Source organism: Mesoplodon densirostris, chromosome 11 (genome assembly GCF_025265405.1).
Source record: "Mesoplodon densirostris isolate mMesDen1 chromosome 11, mMesDen1 primary haplotype, whole genome shotgun sequence".
Lineage (NCBI taxonomy): Eukaryota > Metazoa > Chordata > Mammalia > Artiodactyla > Ziphiidae > Mesoplodon > Mesoplodon densirostris.
In genome coordinates this window covers 71,888,202-71,913,069 of record NC_082671.1, presented here as the reverse complement: position 1 = coordinate 71,913,069, position 24,868 = coordinate 71,888,202, and the positions used below count along the sequence as shown (strand labels likewise).

General features: G+C 55.0%; 1 protein-coding gene across 1 annotated transcript in view; it reads right to left on the bottom strand.

Moving 5' to 3' along the window:
- MYH9 (myosin heavy chain 9) overlaps positions 1-24,868 on the bottom strand; it is a 94,114-nt gene that overhangs the window by 13,072 nt on the left and 56,174 nt on the right. Inside the window, exons 6-27 of the mRNA XM_060111699.1 lie at positions 24,597-24,689; positions 24,042-24,105; positions 23,382-23,480; positions 22,836-22,979; positions 21,989-22,084; positions 21,090-21,208; positions 19,324-19,476; positions 18,052-18,225; positions 17,185-17,358; positions 14,733-14,847; positions 11,984-12,177; positions 11,480-11,601; positions 10,634-10,703; positions 8,587-8,747; positions 7,610-7,718; positions 6,227-6,358; positions 5,625-5,831; positions 4,940-5,077; positions 4,123-4,246; positions 2,002-2,173; positions 1,003-1,215; positions 193-337 (exon numbers count right to left, since the gene is read on the bottom strand). Of these exons, the coding sequence (XP_059967682.1) occupies positions 193-337; positions 1,003-1,215; positions 2,002-2,173; positions 4,123-4,246; positions 4,940-5,077; positions 5,625-5,831; positions 6,227-6,358; positions 7,610-7,718; positions 8,587-8,747; positions 10,634-10,703; positions 11,480-11,601; positions 11,984-12,177; positions 14,733-14,847; positions 17,185-17,358; positions 18,052-18,225; positions 19,324-19,476; positions 21,090-21,208; positions 21,989-22,084; positions 22,836-22,979; positions 23,382-23,480; positions 24,042-24,105; positions 24,597-24,689 (3,018 nt within the window). The remainder of the gene's footprint in view (positions 1-192; positions 338-1,002; positions 1,216-2,001; positions 2,174-4,122; positions 4,247-4,939; positions 5,078-5,624; positions 5,832-6,226; positions 6,359-7,609; positions 7,719-8,586; positions 8,748-10,633; positions 10,704-11,479; positions 11,602-11,983; positions 12,178-14,732; positions 14,848-17,184; positions 17,359-18,051; positions 18,226-19,323; positions 19,477-21,089; positions 21,209-21,988; positions 22,085-22,835; positions 22,980-23,381; positions 23,481-24,041; positions 24,106-24,596; positions 24,690-24,868) is intronic.

Here is a 24,868-nt window from a genome sequence, read left to right as displayed (position 1 = left end):
ACCAACTCCAACTCTCACATTAATTGTATGAGACGGGCTATCATCTGCCTCCCTTAGAGATGGGGAAACTGAGGAACAGAGGGACCTATAGCCCCAAGTCACACAGCCACGATGGGCTGGAGCCTAGACTCTGCAAGGGCCCCCTGACAGTGGCAGAGCCTCACGGAGCCAGTCCTGGGGAGGCCCACGCACCCGCTTCGTCTGCTCCAGCTGCTCCGCCAGTTCCTCCACGGCCTGCGAGTGCTTCTGTCTCATCTCCTGGATCTGGGCCTCGTGGGTCTTTGCCTCCTCCTCAAGGGTCTTCTTCAGGATGTTCACTTCCTGTTCACGTTTGGACCTGGACAGAGAAACGTCCTCAGGAGGGAGGCCAGGGATCCAGGAGCGATGCTGCCCTGGGGCTCTTCTGTGGCATCAGAGAGCACCCGGCAAGGGGCACTGGCCACCCCGGGCAGCTTTCTGCCCGCTGGCCTCTCTCCGCGGCCATCCATCCTACAGCCCAGGCTCACAGACACACATTTTTTTTTTTTAAATGTATTGTAGGCTTTTTATGTAAGGAATTGGATTTTATTCTAAATACGAGGAGCCAGGAGTGAGTTATAAGCAGATTAATTAAATTAATTAATTAATTAATTTGGCTGCACCATGCAGCATGCAGGATCTTCACCCCCCGACCAGGGATCGATCTCGTGCCCCCTGCAGTGGAAGCGCAGCGTCCTAGCCACCGGACTGCAAGGGAATTCCCCACAGACACTCTTTGTAGAGGCTTCTGTAGCCTTTCAGCTTTAAAGCCCACACTTGCCTCACCCCAACTCCAAGCCAAGTTCTTCTCCTCTAGGGAGAAGGTGCTGAGGAACCATCAGCTTCCGAGCTCTCTGCTCCGTGACAACAGGCCGCTGTGTGTATGCAGAGACTTGGGGTCCACCCCTCCCAGGCCACGGCCTCCCCTTCCCTGCACCACCACCCCATCCCTCAGTGACTGGGGCAGTCGGTCCCAAGACACACCTGAGCTCCTGCTGGGCAGCCGTGGAATCCAGAGTGTCCTCCAACTCTGTTTTCAGAGCCTCCAACTCTTCCCCAAGGTCCCGTTTCTGCTTCTCAGCTTTATTCCTAGCAGCACGCTCAGACTCCAGGTCTTCTTGGAGTTCAGAAATCTGAGATTCCAGCTCCCGGATCTTCTTTAGGGCCATGTTCTTCTGGGCGGCTTCCTCTTCCACTCTGCCAAAGAGAGCAACAACATCAGGATGAGGTCACGGTCACCTACGGAGAGCAGAGTCTGTAGAAAACGCTTTAGAGAAGTACAGCCAAAGCCACTTCTGGCAGTCATAATCATGGCCCTTAGGAGCTCTTCTCAGCAAAAACATCTGATGCATCCAGAAGACTTAGTGTTATTCCACTTTGAGAATTCAAAAACCTCACAGAAGAATCATTTCATTTTCCAAATTAAGATTAAGTCCTTTAGACATTAAAAAAAAATGAAGTGTTAACTGAAAAAAAAAAGGAAATAAAATGCTACAGTCCATGATTACAGCAACTAAGTAGAAATACAAATGTGCTCTGACTTTGGGTGATAATGATGTGTCAGTGAACTTTCATGAATTGTAACAAATGTATCACTGTTGTGGGGGAGGTTGCTAATGAGGGAGGCTGTTCACGTGGGGACTTGGGAATTCACTGTAACTTCTGTTCAATTTTGTTATGAATCTAAATATGCCTGGGAAAATAAAATCTATTCTTAAAAAGCATGCCTGTAGAGCCACGAAATTTTAAAAAGGAAAGGAAAGAATTGCTATGATTGGATGACTAGGGTTGTGGATGATTTTGGGGGGAATTACAAATGACAGAGAAACCTTAGACTGCACTTTTAGTGAACAGAAAATGTTTTGTCATTAATTAGCTTCCAAGACAACAGCGGAGCGCGTGCTCGCAGTTCACTGATGCACTGAGAACCACAGCAGGGAGCACGCTGAGAGTGCGGGCACTGGCTGATGCTCTGGCCCTCACCTGGCCAGGGCAGCCTGGAGCTCCTCCTCTTTCTTGGCCAGCTGCATCTTGAGCTCAGCAATCTGAGCCTGCAGCTCGGCGATCTGGTCGCTGAGGTCCGTGGAGTCTCCCTCGAGCTTCCGGCGGGTCTTCTCCAGCTCCTGGCGCTGCTTCTCCTCTCTTCGCAGGCGCTCTGAGAAGGAAGAATGGAGAGTTGCGAACAGACCCCTCAGTGCCTACAGATCTGTCTTTGTCTTCAAATCTTACATAAAATGCCAAATATTTATTACAAAACATCTGTGCTGTTTAAATGATCATGATTCACACTCATTCCCAACTCCTGGATGAAGGGAAAGAACGTCACCATAAGCTTCCAAGTCCTTGTCTCTCCAACCCCACCCACTGACCCTTCCCACCAAGGGAACTATTCCCCCGAAGTTCATGTTTACAGTTCCCTCGTTTCCCTTTGAGGCTCCACCATGTCTGCCTCCCTAAAAATTATAACGTTTAGTCTCGCATGAATCTGAACTTACATTAGGGATGTGTCCTATATGAATTCTATGGAGACGGTACAGCGGGGCCAGAGTCCAATGGGCTTTACAACTCCTGTTATGACGTCACCTAGGTGATGTCCTTACCTTTCTGTGCCTCATCTGAGTAGCGAGGCTATAAGATAAGCTACTTCCTTAGGCTGTTGGGAGGCTCAAATGTGTTGGTATCTGAAAGCACCTGGAACCGTGCCTGCCCACAGTGTGCACAGTAAGGGCTGGAGACTTTTATTCCTCATCTTACCTTTGTCGCTCAACATTAAAATCTTGAGATTTAGCAACTTAAGTGTCACTGTAATCGATCCATTTGGACTTCTGTCTGTGTATTTCACCATGTGAACACACCACAACTTATCTGTCTATCCTACAGCTGATGGGCACTTGTAGGATAGATGGGCACAGCCTCCAGCTGTGTGCCCTCCTGAGCCACGATGCTGGGAGCGTTCTTGCCCATGACTCCCAACATACATGGACAAGAGGGATGGGTTGCAGGCAAGGCTTCAACCTCACTAGGCACTGGCAGATTGTTCTCCGAAACTGTCTACCAATTTATACTCCCACTGGCAGTGTGTGTGTTCTGACTGTTCTACATCTTTGGCAACACTTGTTAGTGTCAAAATTTCATGTCTGCCAATCCAGCAGGCCTGCTGCTCCAAGACCTCCTGGATGATGGAGTCTTTCAGACTATTCCCAGGTGAAGAGATCTCGGTGTCAGGACGTCTCTTCCCCTTGATGGCCTGAACACCTTAACCCAGGAGGGGCCAAGAAACCAAGCTGGGAAAATTCTCCTAGAGACCAGCCCAGATGGTTTCAGCCCTACGTCCACTGGGCACTGACAACTGCCCTGCGCACCGGGCTGCCTCACGTCACCCCAGAGGGAGCAGTGGTTTCTGGCTGGAGCTCAGAGCCCCCCCGGTGGTCTGGGCTCCCCTTGCCCCCTGTTCCACTCCTCTCAAGGGGCAGGGGGACAAGGGGTCCCCAGACAGCACAGACCTGGGCTTGTGCCATCCTCCTAGCCACCACAGATCCCAGGGCACAGGGAGACGGAGGCATGATTTGTCTCCCTGCCCCACGTGAAGCAATGGCCTCTCGTGATACCTGCCCAGCATCTTACAACACACACAGCATGTCCATGCGCGTTACTCAGTTCAGTCCTCACACTCACCCTTTTACTGTGTCCCCTGAGAGGTAAGAGAAACTCACGCTCACGGAGATTAATAGGTACAAGATGACACAGCTAGTAAGTGGCAGAGCCGCAGTCAAACCTAGAAGCTCCTAGGAAGTCTCAGAAGCTTGTGAAACGCATGGTGTGCAACACGAGAGAAACGCCAGAACTCAATTCTCAACACTCGTCACTTGGGGGAGCGTCCCTCCCAACCAGTGTCTGGAGGTCCAGACTCCACAGGGAGCGGGCGCTGACCCCCATGTCTCGAGGGCAGCGGCCGGATACCAAAGACCCCAGCCTCGCCTGCACAGAGCAAGTGGGAGACCCGGCCGGCACTCCAGCTCCTGGCAGCGAGGCCCAGGCTGGGCCCCCGAGCAGGGGACACTCCAGAGATCCCAAGTCCGACCATTCCTGCCACCACCCCCTTACCCTCCAGGTCGGTGATCATTGCCTCGTGCTTGTTCTTGAGCTTGGCCAGGCTCTTAGATTTCTCCTCCTCTTCCATGAGGTTGGTGGTGAACTCGGCTATTCTGTCTTCCAGAAGCTTCTTCTCCTGGGGGGCGAGGGTGGGTCAGAGCTTAAAGTCAGTTGAGCGCAGAACACCTCAGCTCTCTTCAAGGCACGACTCGCCCAGACATTGAGGACTGAATGGCAGGGCAGGGCCTTAAACACCTGGTCAAGCTCATTAGGATTTCCTAGATCAAAGGAGTCATCGTGAAAGGTCACTAGCCCCCCTGCAATAGCTGGGTAAGCCTCCTTAGGACCCATAAAGGGGGTGCCCAAGCCCTTCCTGGGCCTGCGTCACCCCTTTCTGCTCAGGTGAGAAGAGCCGCCAGGTGACAGTGAGTGTCAGCGAGGGAATTCAGGGCAGGCAGGATGGCGTCACCTTCTCCATGCCTTCGACCTCCCCCTTGCTCACCCCCCAAAGTGCCCCTGCTCTTCTCACTTCCTGCTTTGTGTGGCCACCAGTGGAGTCCTAATCCCACAGCGGCGGCCACACAGCCAGCGTAACTCCCCACACATCACAGGGTCCCGGGCAGCCGTCCTGCCCTGTCAACCTGGTCACCCCCATCCTCTGGAGATGGAGGTCAGCATCCTGATCTTGTCCCTCCTTCTCCTCTAACTTGATTCCCAGCTGTTATCTGTCACCAGGCGGACGCTGACAGGGACCCCAGCCGCAGCCCTGAGCCTGGCCGCTGCCCCAGCCGCTTGCCCCCGTGCCCCGACTGCCGGGCTGCCGCCCCACCTTGGCCAGCTTGCAGTTCTGGTCCTCCAGGATGATCTGGTCCTCCTCCAGCTTCTTCAGCTTGGCCTCAGTGGTCACCTTCTCTAGCTGAAGCTTCTGCCGGGCGCCCTCCTCTTCCTCCAGCTGTTCCTCCAGCTCCTAACAGGAAGCCGGGGCGACGCCTGAGCAACTGGGATGCGGCCCAGCCCCCACGTGTGTGGTCATGTATTTAAAACCGGGGTGCGGGGACAAGAACCCCAGTCCAATCGCGGGGTCACGTGTTCCGAGGGGCCTCGTCCAGCAAGCATCCACCCTCTGCTCCTCAGACCAGCCAGAGCCAGGACGGAGGAGGGGAATTAAATTGGCTTCGATGCTCAGTGGGGCAGCGCTAACAGGCACCTGACATGTAAGTTTCAGAAATAACCACCCAGGGAATTCCCAGGTGCTCCAGTGGTTAAGACTCCGAGCGTTTACTGCCGACGGGCCCGGGTTCAATCCCCGGTCAGGGATTGAACAAGCTGCGCGGCACTGCCGTAAAAAAAAAAAAAAAAAAAAAAAAAAAAAGCCCCAAAGAGAACACGTCTCCAAGGCTGCTCCGGGACAAAGGCTGTCCTCCCATGGCACTCGTGGCGCCCCTGCTCCCCACGCAGCCCACCCCCGGCCCCATGCCTGGGGTCTGGCCCTGCCCCTCCTCCGGGTAGGGTACCTGGATGTTCTGCTGCATCTTCCTCTTCTCAGCCTGCAGGTGCTGGCAGCGGTCTTCCTCCTCCTCCACTCTGGCCTCCAGGTCATGGCAGATCTCTTCCAGCTCCTGCTTCTTGGCGGTCAGGCGGGCCCGGAGCTCCTCAGCCTCGGCACACAGTTCCGTTTCTGCCTGGAGCTGCTCCTGCAGCTGCAACTTCTCAGCCATGAGCTGCGAGAACACATGGGAAATGTGAGCTCTTACGGCTGCCTCAGGCCACTTGTACCCACGGGAGAACTGGTCTCCAGTGCAGGCTCCTGCAGGGAGAGCCCTGCTGATGAGAGCAGCTTCCATCTCAGGATGCTTAAGCTGCCTCGCACATTTAAACATCACGTCCACCGTCCCTCACCACCGCTCCGTGAGCTGTACATCAAGATCCCGAGGAAACAGACTCAGAGAGGGGCTGGGCCTTGAACCCAACACTCATGAGCTTTCCATCCCATGGGGTAGCCTTCCTCCATCACGAAACCCCGAACAGGGTCTGCAGAGAAATTAACCAGGCATGCCTCGCCTACTGGTTGCCAGCAGGTGGCAGCACTGCCTGGGCAGAGCCTGCAGACACCCACCTGGGACTGGAGGGTCTCCATCTCTGAGAGCCTGCTCTCAGCGGCCAGCTGCTTCTCCCGCACCTTCACCAGCTCCTCCTCCTTGGCCATCATCTCCTCCTCCTGCCGGCTCACCTGCAGCAGCGGCTTGACCTAGGAGAGGAGATTGAGGAGGAAACATGCTCAGGGGAAGATGCCTGTCCAGGCTGAGAGCCGTGGGGCTTTCCCCTCACCTGTGGAAGCGCAAGCTCATGAGAGTGAGGGGCAGGTAGGATGCAGGGCAGAGGAGGTGCAAATGGGTACAATTTTTCTGGAAATGAATTTGGTACACTGTGTGCCACAGGGCTCTGACCCACTAATTACATTTCGGGGAAACTACCCCTATGCGTGCATGAAGATGTTCAGGACAGCATTGTTTAACAGTGAAAATTTCAGAGAAAGGTAAACATCCAAAGCTGGAAAAATAGTCAGATAAATTATGAAACATCTCTAGGGAACAGTATGCTGACTTTTTAAAAATGATGCTCATGAAGGAATTCTATTTTTTTTTAATTTATTTATTTATTTTGCAGTACTCGGGCCTCTCACTGTTGTGGCCTCTCCTGTTGCGGAGCACAGGCTCCGGACGCACAGGCTCAGCAGCCATGGCTCAAGGGCCTAGCTGCTCCACGGCATGTGTGATTTTCCTGGACCGGGGCACGAACCCGCATCCCCTGCATCGGCAGGCTGACTCTCAACCGCTGCGCCACCAGGGAAGCCCTCATGAAGGAATTTTAAATGCAAAATGCAAAGTACATGACTGTTTATACAAGTCAAAGCTCAGCTACGTAAGAACGCGTGTGGTTTACACAGCAGAGATTTACCGGGAGTGAAAAAAATTTTTTTTAAAAGCAGACTAAATGTGGAAACATCTATTCAATATCGACGTTGGCACAAGGATGAAGGAATTATAGGTGAATTTTTATTTTCTTGTTTACCCTTTTGGTTAGTCTAACTTTTTGCAATTACCACAGATTACTTATCATAAACAAAAGCAGCCTGAACAACTTTAATAATTAACGAATTTTTTGTAAAGGCTAGGGAGGACCCATCCAGCTGGGTGCAGATTCTGACCTGCCCGTGGTTTCTGGGTGGGCAGCACTGTCGCCACGTGGAGCTGTGGTGGGCGGGCTGGGCCCTGACATCCCGGGAGCCGCCCTTGGAGCCGCCCTAGCCCAGCCTGATAGCACCGTGGCCGTCCACGCCACATACATGCCCCGGCTCACACCCCTCTAGACCCCATGGGCAGGATCACCCCAGGCTCCTGTGCTGGGCAAAGTGCCAGCCCCAGGGCCTGAGCCCTGCAGGACGCCAGCATGAGGCCTGCTCGGACCCCGCGTCACGCGGAGGCCCTTCCAGACCCACCTTGGTGAAGAGGCGCCACCACTGCCAGTTGCGCAGCTTGAGGTAGGCGGCACAGTTCCTCTGCAGGACCTTCATGGCCGTCAGCTGCTGCTGCCTCTTGGCGAAGGCCCTGTGGGGCGAGGGTCACGGTCAGCCCTCCAGGCGGGGGATGGCACGCCTCCCTCCCGACGGTCCTGACCTCACTCGTGGAGGCTTTTCCGGAGGGACCGACCCCTGCCGGGGGCACCACGGAACAGACGCGGCGGGAAGGAGGTCGGCTTCGGGTTGAATCCTGTGGGTGACCTCACAGAGGGTGCCTGGGGCCGAGGTCACTCAGGGGCGAGTGAGGTCACCACAGATCCGAGTCAAGTGTGAGCCCTGGTCATCAAGTCCATCTATGGACAGCAGCTCCCCACCCTGGTGCCACCCACAATCTTGTCGCTTTGGTTTAGAGGGAGAACGTCAGCAGCTGATGTCCTACACAGGTCCATTTGTCCAAACACCACAAACTCATGCTGCGTCCCCCCAGCGCTCAGATCTCAGGCTGGAACAGACACCCCTGAGCACAGACACGGAGGGCTCAGGGGACAGATGTGCAGCTGCCCCACCCACCTTCCTGCAGCAAGTCAGCCCCTGACCCCCACAGGAGCTGCTCGGGACTCAAGGATGGCCTCCTCCTCTGGGAGCACGGCATCCTCTGGGGACAGCCGGCTCTGGGTGTCATCCTTACATGAGGGACACAGGAAGGAATAGCGGTGGCAGGAGCTTTTGAGACGAGCAAATCCAAGCACAGTCACCCCTCCCACCAGCTCACTTTAAACCTCAGGCAGAAATCCAGGAAGCAGGGGGGCAGGGAAGGCCACAGGGGCCTCCCCGGGCGACACCTGACTGGCATGAGGGCGCCCAGGCCACCGCTTCCTCAGTGTCCTCCGCTACAGGAGAGCTGGGAGGGCCCGAGCGCGGGGCAGGCTGGGTCGGGTGGGCGTCCCAGGACTCACTTTCTGGCCAGGTATCCCCTGCAGCAGGCCTGGAAGCCGATGATGACGTCCGTGATCTTCAGGTCCCGTTCCTCCTCCAGGTGAGCCAGCACGCCGGCCCGGAAGAAGACCTTGCTCTGGCCGATGCGGTACAGGTTGCTGTCGAGCTCCAGGGCTTTGATCTAGACGGAGGAGAGTTGGCCACTTACCCCTTGCCACCCCTGCGGAGCCCTGAAGCAAGGCCAAGGACGGGGGAGGGGCCTGGAGCCTGGGTCAGTCCTGCTGCTCTGCGGGCAGCCTTCTCCTGGTGCAGAGAAAGCGGGGCTGGGGCACGCTGGGGAGCAGGCAGGTGGGGGCCGGCATGGGGCAGGTAACAAGTCAGACTTGCAGAGAAGCACAGAATCTCGGCCCTGAAGGGACCCTGGAGGTCTCCTCTTCCTTCTCTGTGCCGCCCCATACACTGCAGTCACGCTCTACAAATGCCCAGTCAGGTCTCCCTCCAGGCGGAGGTGGCCAAGCATCATTGTTTTGTCCAAGCCCAGCACAGACTCCAGCTCAGGCCAGGATCAAATACTAACTAGATGACCCTAGGCCTTAACCTCTGTGAGCCCATATTTCCTCAGCTGTAAAACAGGAATAATGGTTTCTTTAATTAAAAGAAAAGTTAACAAACAAAGCAAATAATAGCACCTCCTTTCTAGGAGAGCCGTGGGAGTCAAACAAGAGAATGCACAGAAAGCACTAAGCACAGGGTCAAGCGTGTGACCAGTGCCAAATGGGCTTTAGCCGTCATTACCATTACCGGGCTGTTTTGGTACAGTAACAAGGCTCTCTTACTAAGCCCACTGGCAAGGGTCTGTCTGTCCAACTGTCTGCCTGGGAGAGAAGAGATTTAGAACAAACTCCAAGAGGCAGAGGCTTGAATAGGGTAAGTGGGATCTGGGGGCCTTGGTGTCCACGAACGACCCGGCAGGCCCGGAAGAGGCCCTGTGAAAAGGGCAGACCAGGGCAGGTGGAGCCATCGTGGGCCTTCCCCGGCCATTCCTGCTGCCTCTTGGCGAAGGCCCTGTGGGGCGAGGGTCACAGTCAGTGCCTCACCTCCCTCCCGGCATGAAGAGCCCAAGCTACCCATCTTCCCTGCAGGGCTGGACGGAGGGGACCTGCTTATGCCAGAAGTGGGGACACCCCTCACTGGCCAGCAGCTAACTCAGCCTCCGGAGAAACAGCGGCCCAGACACGAGCTGGAGGCACACCCTCCATCCTTCACGCCTCCTCTCTGCCAGGTGACAAGCATCGGAGAGCAGGGAGCTGTGTCTTCTCCCTCCTTTTCTAGCCCCCACCTCCCTGTCCCTTAATGTGCTGCTTTGCACAGAGCAGGTGTTGAATTTTTCTTCCCTTTTCTCTTTCCTCCCCCACCCCGAAGCCCAGCCCATCCTCTGCTGACTCTTTGGAAAGAACGCGAAGTAAAGCAAGCAAGAGGTGCTGGCTACTGACTCTGGCTGGACACAGCCCAGCGGGACGCCTGCCTGCAAAGCAGAAAAATGACTGAGTGGGTACAGCCTCAGCGTGGCCACTGGGTCACCACAGGGCCTTCATTCACTATGAAGAATCCAGTGCCCACTGCCCATCAGGCACTGGTTCAGAGCTGGGGGAAAGAGAGGAAAGGTCCAGAAACTCAGACACCGGCGGCTTTGGGCTGGTCGTGGCGCCCTGGTAGCGAGCTGCCCCACCAACCACACTGCATGTGAAGATCGGAGGAGACGTGCGCAAGAAAGAACCAGAATGTGCCCAAAAGGAAGAGGCCATCTCACACCACAGCCTCGCCACGCTGCGGCTCTGGCCTCCCCCCCGCACCTGGCTCCCACACGCTGTCCTGACCCCACCAAGGGCTAAGGGGGCTGCCACTCAGGGCACCTGGCAGAGTCAGAACTGGCTTGTTGGAGGAACAAGAGAGCACGGTGCCACTGGATCCAAAGGACCCCGTCCAGTCACAGGGGCGCTGGCCACGTGGATGCCCAGCAGCCACAGGTCACCCAACACAGGAGGCGGGGACGGCAGCTCAACTCACCATGAGCACACACGCCTGCTTCCCATCCATGAAGCCCTTAGGAATGGAATTTGGTGTCAGGATCTCGTATCTGAGGAAGAAAAGGGCAGCCAGGTCAGGTTAGCCCTAGCTTGGATTCCACGTGGCCTGGAATATCCGTGAGAGATTAGGGTCGTCCCTGTGGTGTAGCAGACATAGAATTCTTTCCACAGAGTCTCCTAAGGAAAGGGGACATTCGGTGAATCCCGCCCTGCTCTTTCCTTAGGCTAAATGGCACAAGGAAGGCCTGGTGCTTTCCAGAAAGCGAATGGAAACTCACATCGGGCTGTTTCATTCACTCAAAGGTGAGTTTTGCAGTGGGCTTACTAACAGCTAATCACCCAGCATCCGCGTCTGTAACCCCAGAAGGCCACGCCTACCTCTTCACTGAGATGCTGCAGGGAACCACCAATCAACGGGGTGGTCCAAGAAATTAAACTCAGGGCTGCATCAAGACAGCAACTGGCACTAAACACAGTCATTAAGCAAAGAAGCCGGGGTCACTACTGTCCCCCTCTGCACACAAAGCAGACTTCCATTTCCATCAAGTTCTTTTAATACCCAAGGCTCCTTCTGATCCTCCTTTCATTTCTTTTCAGAGCTCCTCTAACTGTAGCAAACAGCACCAGGCTCCCAAAGTGACTAGGAGTGAAAGCCAACAAGATAACTTTTGTTTCAGAAACAAAACAGAGAAATCCCTCCTCACGTGGACGGTGGCACAGAGAACCGTGGGAGGAGCCGGCCGGAACTCAACTCAATGTGGACGAGGATACGGCTGCCCTACTGGAGGCCCCTCCTGGGAAGCAGCCGGCCCTGGGCCCTGCTCACCTCTGCCGGAACTCCTGGAAGACCACGCGGTTGGGGAAGCCCTGGCGGCAGATTCGGATGCCCTCGAGAACCCCGTTGCAGCGCAGCTGGTCCAGCACCAGATGGGGGTCCAGCTTGCCAGCCTAGGGAAGAAAATACATGCACCTGCTCTTACTTCTGTGCCCAGGAATTGATAGAGAGAGGGGTGGCCCCCTCTACATGAAACAGGGCAAAAGCCCCCAAGGGAGTTGGGAGTCGCTGCCGCCCACAGGTTTTGACGGCCCAGTTAATTACGTGATCCAGGTCCTGTAGAGGCAGAAACACAGGCTACGAGGGCAGCTTATCCCCTAAGGGTACCTGAGCCACCCCACCGGGGAACTTAACCGAGGCCGCTGTGTGCAGTGGGGGACAGAGTTTCTGCACAGGGAGACAGACAAGGGCGGAGTGGCCCGCACTTGTGCCCAGCCCGCGCCACGCCCCCGAGTGGCCGTGCCCCCAAGTGGCCGCGCCCCCGAGTGGCCGCACCTTCTTCTCGTGGTTGGGGATGATGCAGCGGACGAAGTTGGGGTTGGTGTTCCTCAGTGTGGCCATGAGCTTGGCCAGCTGCTCCTTGTACAGCTGTCCCACCGTGCGGAACATGCCCTTGCGTGTCTTGAAGGCCCCTGGCAGTGCCGTCTCCGACATGCCGGCCACCTGGTCCAGGCCAATAATGCGGTCCACTGCAGAGAGCACGCAGAAGCGCGTGAGGACCCAGCGGTCCAGGTGGGGGCGTAGGGGTGGGAAAGACAGACAGACAATCTGCACAGAAAGAGAGGAGACTACGGAACAGCAGACTGTTTCTACTTGGAGTCTACACAGCAGGCTAAAGTCATCTCCAAATGTTGAGCGAAGGTGGCCTTGTAAGCAAGGAGCAGAAAGCAGGAAAGGGTTTGGAAAGAGCGCAGAGCCACTGAGGGGAGCAGCGCGCCCGGGAAGGCTAACTCCACGTCCAAAGCACTTATCTCAGCCACGCTGGAAAGCTCCTAACCCAGAGACACGACAGAGCTGATACTGGGAGATTAGGATTGACGTTTATACACTGCCATGTGTAAAATAGATAGCTAGTGGGAACCTGCTATAAAGCACAGGAAGCTCAGCTCAGTACTCGGTGATGATCTAGATGGGGGGGATGTGTGTGTGTTGGGGGGGGATGGGGGTGGGAGGGAGGACATATAGGTGTACATACAGCTAATTCACTTCATTGTACAGCAGAAACTAACATAACATTGTACAGCAATTATACTCCAAAAAAAAAAAAAAAAAAAAAAAACCCAGAATCCCCTTTCACAGTAGCTGTGATTCAGATAAGTTGATAGGAGCTGTGTAGCCTTTTGGTGAGTGTCATGATGGCTGGTAAATAACAACCCTTTGCTATGAGAATAACTGGAAAAACAAACAAACAAACAAAAAAAACCAGACCTAATAATGCATTTTGGAGTGGCGAGCCAAGCTCGTCCACTTGCCTGGCTCTGAGGAGGTGTTCAACCTGACTTACAGGAATCCTGTAGTCCTCGGATCCCAGACGAAATGAAAAACTCAGCATCCTGAATTCACGTTGACCTTTACCCGAGAGCACTGGGCTAGGAGTCAGAAGGCAGGAGCTCTAAAGCTACTCTGCCATCGCCTGCAGGACTCTGGATGCGTCCCTCTCTGTCTGCAACGGCCCCACGCAGGGCTCTCTACATCAGGGACCTAGTGCAGCAGGAATGGTGTCGGAGCAGAGAGTTCCAGACAACCACTTCTGCCAGTGACTATCCCTTCTCCCTCTCGTCTGCCTTGGTCTCCAAGCTCAGGGGTCTTTATCATCTAAGCCCACCCTCCAAGGAAGAAGCCCTCATCACCGTGGCTCCCGCCCAGAACAATGAAATGAACTGCTTCCTCCCAGGCAAAAACAAAACAACGAACAAACCCAACCTAAGTGGCCGGTGATTTGAGGCCAGTCTTAAGCAAGAGCCAATGTTAAATTTGAAAGCTTCCCTTGCTGGCTGCAAAAGCTAAGAATTCCGTGACAAACTCGGTTTCCTATTCCTCTGTGGCCAGATCTCTTATTTTTTTGAAGGCAACACAAAGGACTGTTGCTCAAGAGGGAAGCCGGGAGTTCAAGAGGGAAGCTGGGAGTGAGGATGGACCCGATGAACCCCCTCAATTAAAACAGGAAGCATCTGGACCTCATGCAGCCACTGCAGGGCCCCCCTGGCCACCAAAGGTGTCCTGGGAGTGGGTGGCTTGTGAAGGCCACTCAGGTTGCCCAGTGTGAGGTCAAATACACCCCGTAACAACTCGCCGTTTCATGTGAGTGTGCCCTGCCCCCGGAAGGCCTGGCCCAGGAAGAGCAGGTGACTGCTGCGTACACACACAGGTGCACGCACGCACAGACACGCGAACACATAACAGCAGTGCGCACAGCGCCTCGTGCTGAGACATGGCAGCCATCCAATCAATGAGACGCCGCCTTCACGAGCAGGAGTTCTGAAGGGGATATAGATTGTAAAATGATTTTTTTTTTCCTTTTAAGATCTGACAAGAAGTGTCAATATCAAAACTCGGCCCTGATGTGCCTGGTTTTCCACCGGAGGCCTGGAGGTGATGGGGAGGGGGAAGGGGCCTCCCCACAAGCCCAGGGCCGAGACCAGGGAAGGGGCACAGTCAGGCAGGAGCAGCCATGGCAGAGAAAGCTCAGCAGAAGCGCTCGTCACGCAGCTCTGGATGCACCACACGGACGGATGCCGCACCGGGCAGCCAGTCACCTGGTTCTAGGAGGAGGAGGGCAGGAAAACGCTGGTAGAAATAGGCTCTTAGGGTGCTCTGAATCTCTGCAACAGAGAGGTTAAAGCAAAACCCAGGCAGAAGGGAGGAGGGACCAGCGGAGACAAGGAAAAGAACGACTTCCAGAGCTACCAGCTGCCGGGGAGAAGCAGGGAGGCAGTAGGGAGTGGGACGGGAACCTGGGCACCGGGCGCGGGGCCGTCACGTGACCCCCCCACGCTAGAAAGGGCTTGTCTGTGGCCGCGGAGCCTAGGGAAGCCTCTGCCCAAGAGCAAGTGGCTGCGTAGCATGTTCAAGGATGCTCGGGGCTCAAGGACAGGGTGACCGTAAGGGTTGGAGGAGCCCAGGCTCCCGGGTGCTAAGCGGCCACAAACCCACACCAGTCCATGTCCTGGGCTTGGCCCGCTGCCGTGGAGGGAAGAGGCCCAACCGGGGGCACCGGGAGGCGGGGTGAGGGCCAAGGGCGTACCATCCTTCCACAGCTCCGAGACGAACTTGTCGGAGGACTGGTGCAGCAGCGTGGCGATGTTGTCGTTCAGCGGGTCCATATTCTTCATCAGCCACTCGTCAGCTTTGTAATCCACCTGCAAGACGGGACCCCAGGTCACGGGCTGCTTGGGGGACATCAGCGCGCACAGCCTCTCCGATGACCAGCCGACCCCACAGGTGGAAACATTAAAAACCGTGAACCCTCGGCCCGGCATTTGCATCCCCAAGAAGGAAATGATGAGTGGCCAGGGCGGAAGCATCCGTGAGATGTTCTCTGCGGAGTCATGCAGAAGGCAAAAAATTTAAGCCATGCGAACCCCAAGCAAACGGTTATAGTTACACCACGGAATATTCTGTTTTTAATTTTTTTAAGGTAACATGAACAATAAAGAAAAAATCCTGAAAGGACGTTAACCAAAATGTGGTAATATTTCTTTTTAGTAACAGGCAAGTAATTTTTACTTTTTCTTTGTCATTTCAGGACACCCAGGTTTTCCTGGATATGCATTATTCTTCTCTCTTTTTTTAAAAATTTATTTATTTTATTTTTGGCCGAGTTGCGTCTTCGTTGCTGCACGCGGGCTTTCTCTAGTTGCAGCACGCCAGCTTCTTATTGCGGTGGCTTCTCTTGTTGCGAAGCATGGGCTCTAGGTACGTGGGCTTCAGTAGTTGCAGCACATGGGCTCAGTAGTTGTGGCTCCCAGGCTCTAGAGCACAGGCTCAGTAGTTGTGGCACACGGGCTTAGCTGCTCCGCGGCATGTGGGATCTTCCCAGACCAGGGCTCGAACCCATGTCCCCTGCATTGGCAGGAGGATTCTTAACCACTGTGCCACCAGGGAAGCCCTATATTCTTATCTTTTTTGAAATATGTCCTTAATAACAAGAGTAGTACAACATTATATATTCTAACAATACAAACAGAGCGGGAAGCCGCTGCAACCCCTGCCCTAAACCACACAGCAGTAACCGCCGCTCTCAGTCTGTGGTCCCCTCCTGGCCCCTTTCGACAGGTTTCCACACACACACTGTTATTGATGACAAGGTACAGGATGGTGGCTTCTTTCTCCCTAGGGGCAGAGTTACCTCCTGGGAGACGACAAACCTTGGAGCTGAGTGTCTTGGCCGTCTGTCTCCCTGGGCACAGGCAGCGTCCTTGTCCTTTTAGCTGCTGTAGTGCAGCCCAGGCGAGGATGCACACGGCCAGTTTCACCATTCAGGCCCCTCATGGGCTTTTGGGTGTACCCAATTTTTGCATCACAGACAACAGTGCAACAAAAGCCCTCCTGCATTTCTAACAGGGGTGGAAGTGGAAACGGGGCTTTAGGCGCCATTACCTTAGGTAACGAGAAAACAGAAGTTTTTTAAACAGGGAGTTTAAAAACTTCCCTGGCGGTTCAGTGGTTAGGACTCGGCACTTTCACTGCTGTGGGCCCGGGTTGGATCCCTGGTTGGAGAATTAAGATCTTGCAAGCCGCACGGCACAGCCCCCCAAAATAAATAAATAAATCTCATCACACACCCGAGTGTAACCAATAGTTAGATACTCCATGCAAGCAACACAATTTGCTGAGAAAACCCAGCTTTAGTCTAAGCACGGACCTCTGCAGACTCAGGACATCCCTGTTCAGTTAGGTTCAAGCCACAGGAACAAGCCAGCTGGAGGATGTGTGCCAGCTGGTGTGAAGGCAGCTCTGCCACTTACTGGCCGGTGGCCTTGGCAATAACAAAGCCATCATCTACGGGTGTGGCCCTCACCCAGGGGACTGTGCCACCTACATGTGGCAGATGTTCTGGGATGTCTGGAGACATTTCTGGTTTGGCAAGTAGGGAGGGCGCTGCTGACCTCTGGTGGGGAGAAGCTAGGGATGCTGCTAAACATCCTACAACACACAGCACGGGCCCCGACCACAGAGGCTGACCCGGCCCCTGAGTGGGCAGTGTGGAGGCTGAGAGGCCCTGCCCCAGAGCACTGACTGCCCACTCTGGGCTCACAGGCTCCTTTAATCCATGTTACCCAGTTCAGTGGTGGTCATCCCCACTTTCCATGTGAATCAACCAAGGCTCAGAGAAGTGAGGTAACCAGCCCAAAGTCACACAGGGGCAGAGGTCTAATACAGACTCCACGGCCTGCGCCTTTAGCACAAATCTCATTTCCGCACCTGGAAAATGCACTTAATAATAATACACAACAGGACACCAGCCTGAGCACCTTACAGGATTGCTGCAAGCTTCTAACAAAATGGAACATGTGATGGTGCTTGGCGAGGTGGGGGAGTCCCCTGAACGCTGACGGCACCAGGCACATTATCGGACGAGTCACGGGACAAGAGTACTGCGCCCCGCCCCACATCTCGGGGCTCCCGGTCTTAGAATCGCCTCTAAGTTTCCTACGAAGGTCCGGCCGACACCTTCCTGTGTGTGCGCTCCTCACCTTGCCAGCGTAGTGGATGATGCAGAAATCAGCTTTGTCCTTCAGCTGCTTGGGCTTCTGGAACTTGGGGTGGGTGCCCTGCTCCTGCACCACCTTCTCCACGAAACTCTTGTCCGTGGCTTTGGGGAACCAGCACTCCTCGTCCAGCAGGGCCAGGATGCCTGGGGGGCCTGCCTGGAGGGAGCACAGCATCGCACAGGTGAGCTCGACCTGGAAACCCACCCATTCCTGCCCTCGTAAGAAGCCAAAGCCCAGAATCTCTCCAGAAGGTAGGCAGTGCTTCCCCGCAGGGAGGAAAAAAAAAAAAAAACAGAAGAAGAAGAAGAAGCACTACCGAAAGCACTCAATTTAAGAGCTCTAGCTCAAAAGAAACTTCTGGGGTCTAGGCTACAGCTGACGCACCTTAATAAAATGATGCATCAGAAGGGTTCTCCAATGAGTGCACTGGAAATCCCTTGGCGGGCTTGATGGGCCAAGCAGACCCCCGGCCCACGTCCAGAGGCTGCCCCCAGCACATGCCCCGGCCCAACTCCCTCCGCATCCCCTCCCCTGCCCTCCATGTCCGCACAGCTACATGGTGACAGGTGACACTTAGGACAAGCCTCCCGAGGAAGAGGAAGCACCCCAGAGCCCCAAGAGCCTTCCGTACACTGAGTTTATAAAACGAGAGCAGACTCAGACATCGTGGGGACTGGCTGACAGGCCTGGGAGCCACATGGGTTCTTGTTTGTTAGAAAATGCAACTGATTAAAAAAAAACTCATTGCAAAAGCAAATTGTTTCATGTCAGAATTCTGGGTAGTTCCAGCCCCAGAAGGGCAGAGCGAAGAGGGTGGGGGTGAAGCCCCCCCGCAGGTGTGGCTCTTACTGGCTTCTCGATGAGGTCGATGCAGGGCTGCAGGTCGAGGCCGAAGTCGATGAAGTTCCACTCGATGCCCTCGCGCTGGTATTCCTCCTGCTCCAGGATGAACATGGTGTGGTTGAAGAGCTGCTGCAGCTTCTCGTTGGTGTAGTTGATGCAGAGCTGCTCGAAGGAGTTCAGCTGCAAGAGGGAGACAGGGTCACAGAGATGCCCACCCTCCCGCTACACGGCCTGCAAGTCCCTTGGCAAGGAAGGGGACGGGTGTTGGGGAAGAACCTCCTGGGGCCCCTCCATGCCGCCCCCCGTGGGCCTCCCTTCCTCACACCCAGCAGCAGGGGCTGCACTGCTGGGGCCCATGGACTTCACCAGCAGCCTGGTGAAGTCCCTTATATCAGGATAAAGTTTTTAAAGGCATAAAATAGATTCTAAAAGAAAGAAGTTATGTTGAAATGTAATTATCAAAATATTGTGACATAGGAATACACGGTGCTCCTTCATTAAAAAGCACAAGCCATGGGCTTAATAACTTCCAGAATTTTGAAGGAGAGATGAACGTTAATGATGTTATATCTCTTCAATGACTGTTGTGACGTGAAAATGTCTGATATCTAGTGGTGACAGATCCAACCACTGTTAATGCAACTGAGGTCTGCACACTCTGCTCAAGCCACAATTCAAAAAACTGCATCATTTCAATGAAAAGTTAGTAAAAATAAAGAGGTGATTTTTTTTCTCCACCCACGTTCGTGGTTCCTCTGAAATCTGCCATGGACCCCAGGTTAAGAACCTCTGCTGATCTACTTTATCAGTTTTTCCTGCCTGAAGTCTTTATGGGCAGGGACAATATCTTGTCACAACGCTAATAATATTTGAGAATACATAAACAATAAATCAACAGAAAGCCCTTGTCCGTGAGGCCTCCCAGAACCCCATCCAGAAGGTATCATTCTTGCCAGCATTTCTGGTTGGCAAAGGGCATCTTTTTTTTTTTTTTGAAGTTTTGAATTTTATTTTATTTATTTTTTCATGCAGCAGGTTCTTATTAGTTATCCACTTTATACATATTAGTGTATATATGTCAATCCCAATCTCCCAATTCACCCCACAGGGCATCTTGTTTAAGCTTAAAATACACCCAACCGGTGTCTTGTGTCTCCACACAAGCAAGGAGGTGGCCAGCTCGCATTGCTGTGGGGCTATGGGAGAAAGGATCCCAGCCCCAGGAGAAGGCAGCCCAGAGGCTCAGGAGGCGGGAGGGGGCAAAAGGGAGAAGCTCACATCGAAGATTTCGAAGCCGGCGATATCCAGGATCCCGATGAACGAGGCGCCCTGCCTCTTGGTCTTGTCCAGAGCCTTGTTGATGCGCAGGACCAGCCAGCGGAACATGCGCTCATAGGTGGCCTTGGCCAAGGCCTCAATGGCAAAGTCAGCCTGGTCGGGGGGACACCCGGGGGGGCAGGGAGTCAGATACAGGAAGCCTTTAAGTCCTCATTCCCTTTGCCCCAATAATGTCACCTGTGGGCCGCTCCCCCCAAAGAGAAACAGCCCTAAGGATGGAAAAAAAGCTTCATGCACAAATACGTTCACTGTGGTGTTATCTATAATGAAGGAAGCTGCAATAACCTAAATATCCAACAATACAGGCAGAGTGAACTTAGACATCTGCAAAGACCTTTTTAAAATAAATGGAGACGAACTGAAGTATCTACAGAAGAAATGACAAGATGTCTGAGATTTGCTTCAAGTTACACAATTAGGGGTGCAGGGTGACCAGATGAACCAGGAACCAAGCTTGGCCATGAGTCAGTGACTCCTGAAGACGCCTGTGTGATGGGCACATGGGCTCCCTGCGCTATTCTCCACTTTATTGTGCAAATGTTCAAGAAGTTCCGTAACGAAAAGCCAAGGTGACAACTACGTTTAAAAAAGAAAGAACAAAGGAAAAGGCCTTGCAGGAAGGAAAAAGCTGCCCAATAAGCGTCACTGGGTAGGACTGGGGCAATTTTTTTCCTTCTCTAGATTTTTTTTTTTTTTTTTTGCGGTACGTGAGCCCCTCACCGCAGTGGCTTCTCCCGTTGCGGAGCACAGGCTCCGGACGCACAGGCTCAGCGGCCATGGCTCACAGGCCCAGCCACTCCACGGCATGTGGGATTCTCCCGGACCGCAGCACGAACCCGTGTCCCCTGCATCAGCAGGCGGACTCCCAACCACTGCGCACCAGGGAAGCCCTAGACTTTTTTGATGTTTCTGAATCTTAAGTGTTCATGTAGTATTTTCATAATGAAAAAATTAAGCTTCTTTAATTATCAGGGAAATGAACAGTTGGTTATAATCATGCCCGCTGTCTTCTGAAAACAGCTTTGGAGGGAGGGCTTTGCCCAGAATCAGCTGTCAGCCACCAGTGGGAGGCCCGGTGGATGGCCCCCCTTTGGAAAAAGAACTAATCAACGTGAATTCAAAGTAATTTTGTGAGACGGGAGAAGCAGCAGCCCAAAACCACCCAGCGCCAGGGCCATGAGAGAAACTAGAAACCACCCACAGGGGCCCTGCGGGCAGGGACTCAGGTCCTGGGAGGCGGGCACGTGCGAGTGGCACAGACCCCGGCCCAGCTCTCGCCACGTGTGGCAGGACAGCCCGTGGGGGACAGACAGCCCTGAGGCCTGGGCTCCAAGAATGGCGGGTGCCGCTGCCCTGGCACCAGGAGAGTTGTGCTACAGAAACACTCTGGGCTTGCTTCGCTTTACCCTGGAACAGGATCCTGCCTCCTCGCCCACCAGTCAGCTCAACATGGCCTCCAGGGAAAAGGCACACGGCAGCCCAGAGTTCCCACCGAGGGTGGCCTTCCCTAGGCGGGGGCCTTGGCCATGTTCCTGGACCCTGGGCCCAGCTTCCTTGTGCTCTCGGTGGGGGTAACACCACCTGCTCTCCGCGGTGCTGTGAGGACCCAGTGAGGGACCCAGGTGACAGCACCGAACCCTGAGGACGCTGCAGCACAGGCCTCAACGTGGCCACTGCGGCGGCCTGACCCTGGCCAGAGGGCTCACCTGCTCCTTCGTCTGAGCCTTCTGGACGTAGTCCCGTCCCACCTTGATGCGAGGGGTGAGGATTCCTCTGGTGAAGTCGGTCACGTTGATACCCAACAGGTGGGACACCTTTTGGGCAGCTGATGTTTTTCAAAGAGTAAGGAGGGAAGGGGTAAAAGGCTTGAGTTCAACCCAAGGGCACGGGTCCCTCTGCTCAACCTGGGAAAGTTGTGGTTACTGAGCCATCGTTACCGGACAGCCAGCCCGGGCCCCGGCCCTTCCCCCACGGCACACGGAGCAGCCAGCTCTCCCCTCAGGCCGGCAGCGCGGGTCCTAACCGGGGGCCTGGCATCCGTACCTCCGCACACCCCTGGCCACATCCTGAGTGTGAAAGAGGGTCCTACCCACAAACAGGACTGACTCGAGGCAGCGCTGCCCAACACAGGGGACGGAACAGGGCCATCCACACGCGCATGGGTTAAAGGTTTTTAAGAGCCCCTAAGACGCGCGTGTTAAGGCTAACGTAAACGAGTCACCTGCAACGACCCAAGGGACTAGCAGTGACCAAGGAGCCGGGGTGACGACACTGTTTCATGTCCTCACGAGTTCACATGCAAGGCAAGTGACAGGAGAAGTGACTGTTTTACAGAGACAACCGGTCTGGTCTCAGAACAAATGAGGGGAAATGCTGGGCCATAGATCGTGGGTTTTCTAACTCATTCTGATGCTTACTCTGTGAAGAAGCAGCAGGGTCGCGTTCATGTGTGTTTCACAAAAAATACAGAGTGACGGGCAGCCACGAACACACACGCAACAAAAAAGACAGGAGCGTCTGGAATTTCTCCAAGACTCTTTCTCCTAAGTCAGCGCAAGCCCAGGCACCTGCCCCTCTACTTCAGGTGAGGGGCCCACAGGGTCACCTGTGTTGTCGGGCATGGATGCCTGGTCGGTGTTACGCTCCTTCTTGAAGACGATGTTGCCGAGCTGGAGGACCCCCGAGATGACCCGCAGCAAGCCTTCAGGTGCAATCAAAGGCAGGTCAGAACCAGGCGGGGGGTGGAATAAGCCCCTGAGTGGGGTGTCTCCCCGCTGAGGCCCTCAGGCAAGACGAGCCATGTGGGGGGCACCAGGCCTCGGCCTAAAGCGTGTCTCCAGGGCCTCTGGCCGACCTCAGCTTAGATACAAGCTCTGTTAACATTCCCAACATCTCCAAGTCCGGACCAAGGATGCACCTCTACCCAGGGGCACGTGGTCTATTTTTATAAAGTTTTATTGGAACACAGCCACGCCCGTCCATTCACATGCTATCTGTGGAGCAAAGGTGACTGACCCCAACGCTAGAGGATGGGGTGCAGTCTCTCCATCCCCCAATCTTCCTAAAATAAAGCCCTCAGCCCCTCCTCACCCTCCCTCTAGAGAAACGAGAAGACACAGGCAAGCTGCACACTGTATTCACTCTGAGCTTCACCAGCACAGAGACCCCAGCCAAGCCCCTTCCACACTCGCCCTGGACAAGGCAGGACTAATCCACTTTTAGCAAATGGCAAGAACACGAGGAGTGGACCCAGACCCTGGGCAGTTAGTAGCCTGTCCTTTGTTCCCCTGTGTCGCAAGGCAATACGACCGGGAAGAAATAATCCTGAGCCTCAAATCTGAGGGACCGCCTACCACACACTCAAGGCCTTCCTCCCGGCCATTACAGACTCCCTAAGGGCCAGCGCCAGCACGAAGTGCTCCCCAGGCTCCCCCAGGAGGACCGGCCCTCACCCATCTGCTCCTCCTCTGGGATGCCCATGATCCGCATGGCCTCCATGGTCTCGTGGAACATGTCCTTGTCCTGCTGCCCGGGGATGGTGACGTGCCCGTTGGACAGGAAGCGGTATTTGTTGTATGGCTCCAGCAGGAGATCAGCTGTGGGGGGCAGAGGGCAAGGTTTCGTGAAGGTCAGGAGGTGCTGGAACCAGAGGCTCCAGTCAACACCGTGACCTCAAAGGTGTGGGAGACCGGGGAGCACCCTGAAATACCCCAGAAACCGCGGAGTGGCCGGAAAGGCCGACTCTCCCCAGCGTGTGAGATGGGCACGCACATAGCCGCCCCCCCGAGAGCACTGGGGCCCCCGAGGTCCACAGCTGCACAGGGACCTGCCAGGCTTCCTGTGGCGTGGTCGGAAACAGAGGCCAAGCCCTCAGCCGGCCCAGGAACGGAAGTCACGCTCCTCTGGCCCACCCAAAGGCCGAGGTTTCATTTCCTAACTGTGGTGTGTGGCCCGACAGCAGGGGAGCCCCCGTGTCAGGCTGTGGGCCCACCACTCACTCTTGAGGTGCTCCCCAGCCCCAGACAGCAGGTAGTAGAAGATGTGGAAGGTCCGCTCTTCCTTGGCTTGGCGGATGGCACGAGATTTCTCCAGGAGGTCTTTGCAAACATTAAGGAATCGTGCTCGCTGGAGAGGAGGCAGCCAGACCTCCACATGCCCCCAGCCCTGTCCAAAGCCACGGAACTTCACCAGCAGAAAGTGGCAAAACAAAACAAAGGCCAACCACCTTGGCTCTACCCTTCACGAGTGTAACCTGTGCAAACAGCAGCCCTCACACTTGGGAGCCTTATCTGTTTAAAGGGCCCCCTTCTCATGAGAGAACAGAGCTCAGAACACTCTCACCAGCACAGGCTATAACACCAGGGAGAAACAAAGTAGCGTCCACCCAATTCCACCCTCTGGGACCCACACTGGATGATCTTCCATAGTTCCATCCCATTCTAAGCTGAACTTTTTCCCGCCCGTAAAGAAAAACCTGAGCTCTGAGCTGAGTTCTCAATGAGCTTAATCCTGGTCCTCTTCCGGGTGGCACAGACAAGGTGTCATAACAGGCCCGGAAAGGGGAAACTGCTGGAATCAGGAAGCAGCTTCTTCTCCATCAAGGTCACATCTCTCCCCCACAGACCCAGAACACTTGTTACAATTAACCACAAGGATACAAGTCTCGATGTTGGCTCCCACAATGTAGCCATTGACATCAAAGTTGATGCGAATGAATTTGCCCTAAGGAAAGATGGATGAAGAGATCAGAGGCCCCATCCTCCAGTCCCACCTCCAGTGGTACAGCCTGGAGGCAGAAAGCCAAGAGACTGAGCCTGTGTCCCCGGCTAGGGGGCCCGCACCCCAACTACATGGGTGCTCAGGACTCAGAAGGGCCACACGGCTAAGCCTGAGCCGGGCCCAGCTCCAGCGGTGCCCAAGTTCCGCCACAGAGCGGAAGAGGGGAGGAGGGAAGAAGTTATCTGGAGGTGTTCCTCCTGCCTGGTCTGGCTCTGCGTTCTAACTGGCTGCCGGTTACAGCAGGACAAGCAGGGGACTGGCGGGGACTCCCCACTGCCTCTCTGGCTTTGCCACCTGAGCCGAGGAAGCTCCTTATACAGGTGCATGACCCAGCCTACTGCACGCGACAGGCCGGGAAGCACCAAGTCCCACCCTTCTCTGCGTCTGGGGCGCGAGCAGCCGGTGGGAAGGCGCCCGTGAGCGCCGGCACTCACGAATCGAGAGGAGTTGTCGTTCTTGACGGTCTTGGCATTCCCGAAGGCCTCCAGGATGGGGTTGGCCTGCAGAAGCTGTCGCTCCAGCTCGCCCTGGAAAGGAACCCAGAAGGGCAGTGAGGGCCAGGCAGCGGCGTGGGCTGGCAGACCTGCCCCGCCAGGCGGAGGGGAGGTGGCAGAGCTGTGTCCACACGTCCGACGTGGCAGGGACGGGGGCTTCCGGATGGGCTCTGGCCACACCGGCCTTGGCAATCCCCGTGTCACTCCAGAGT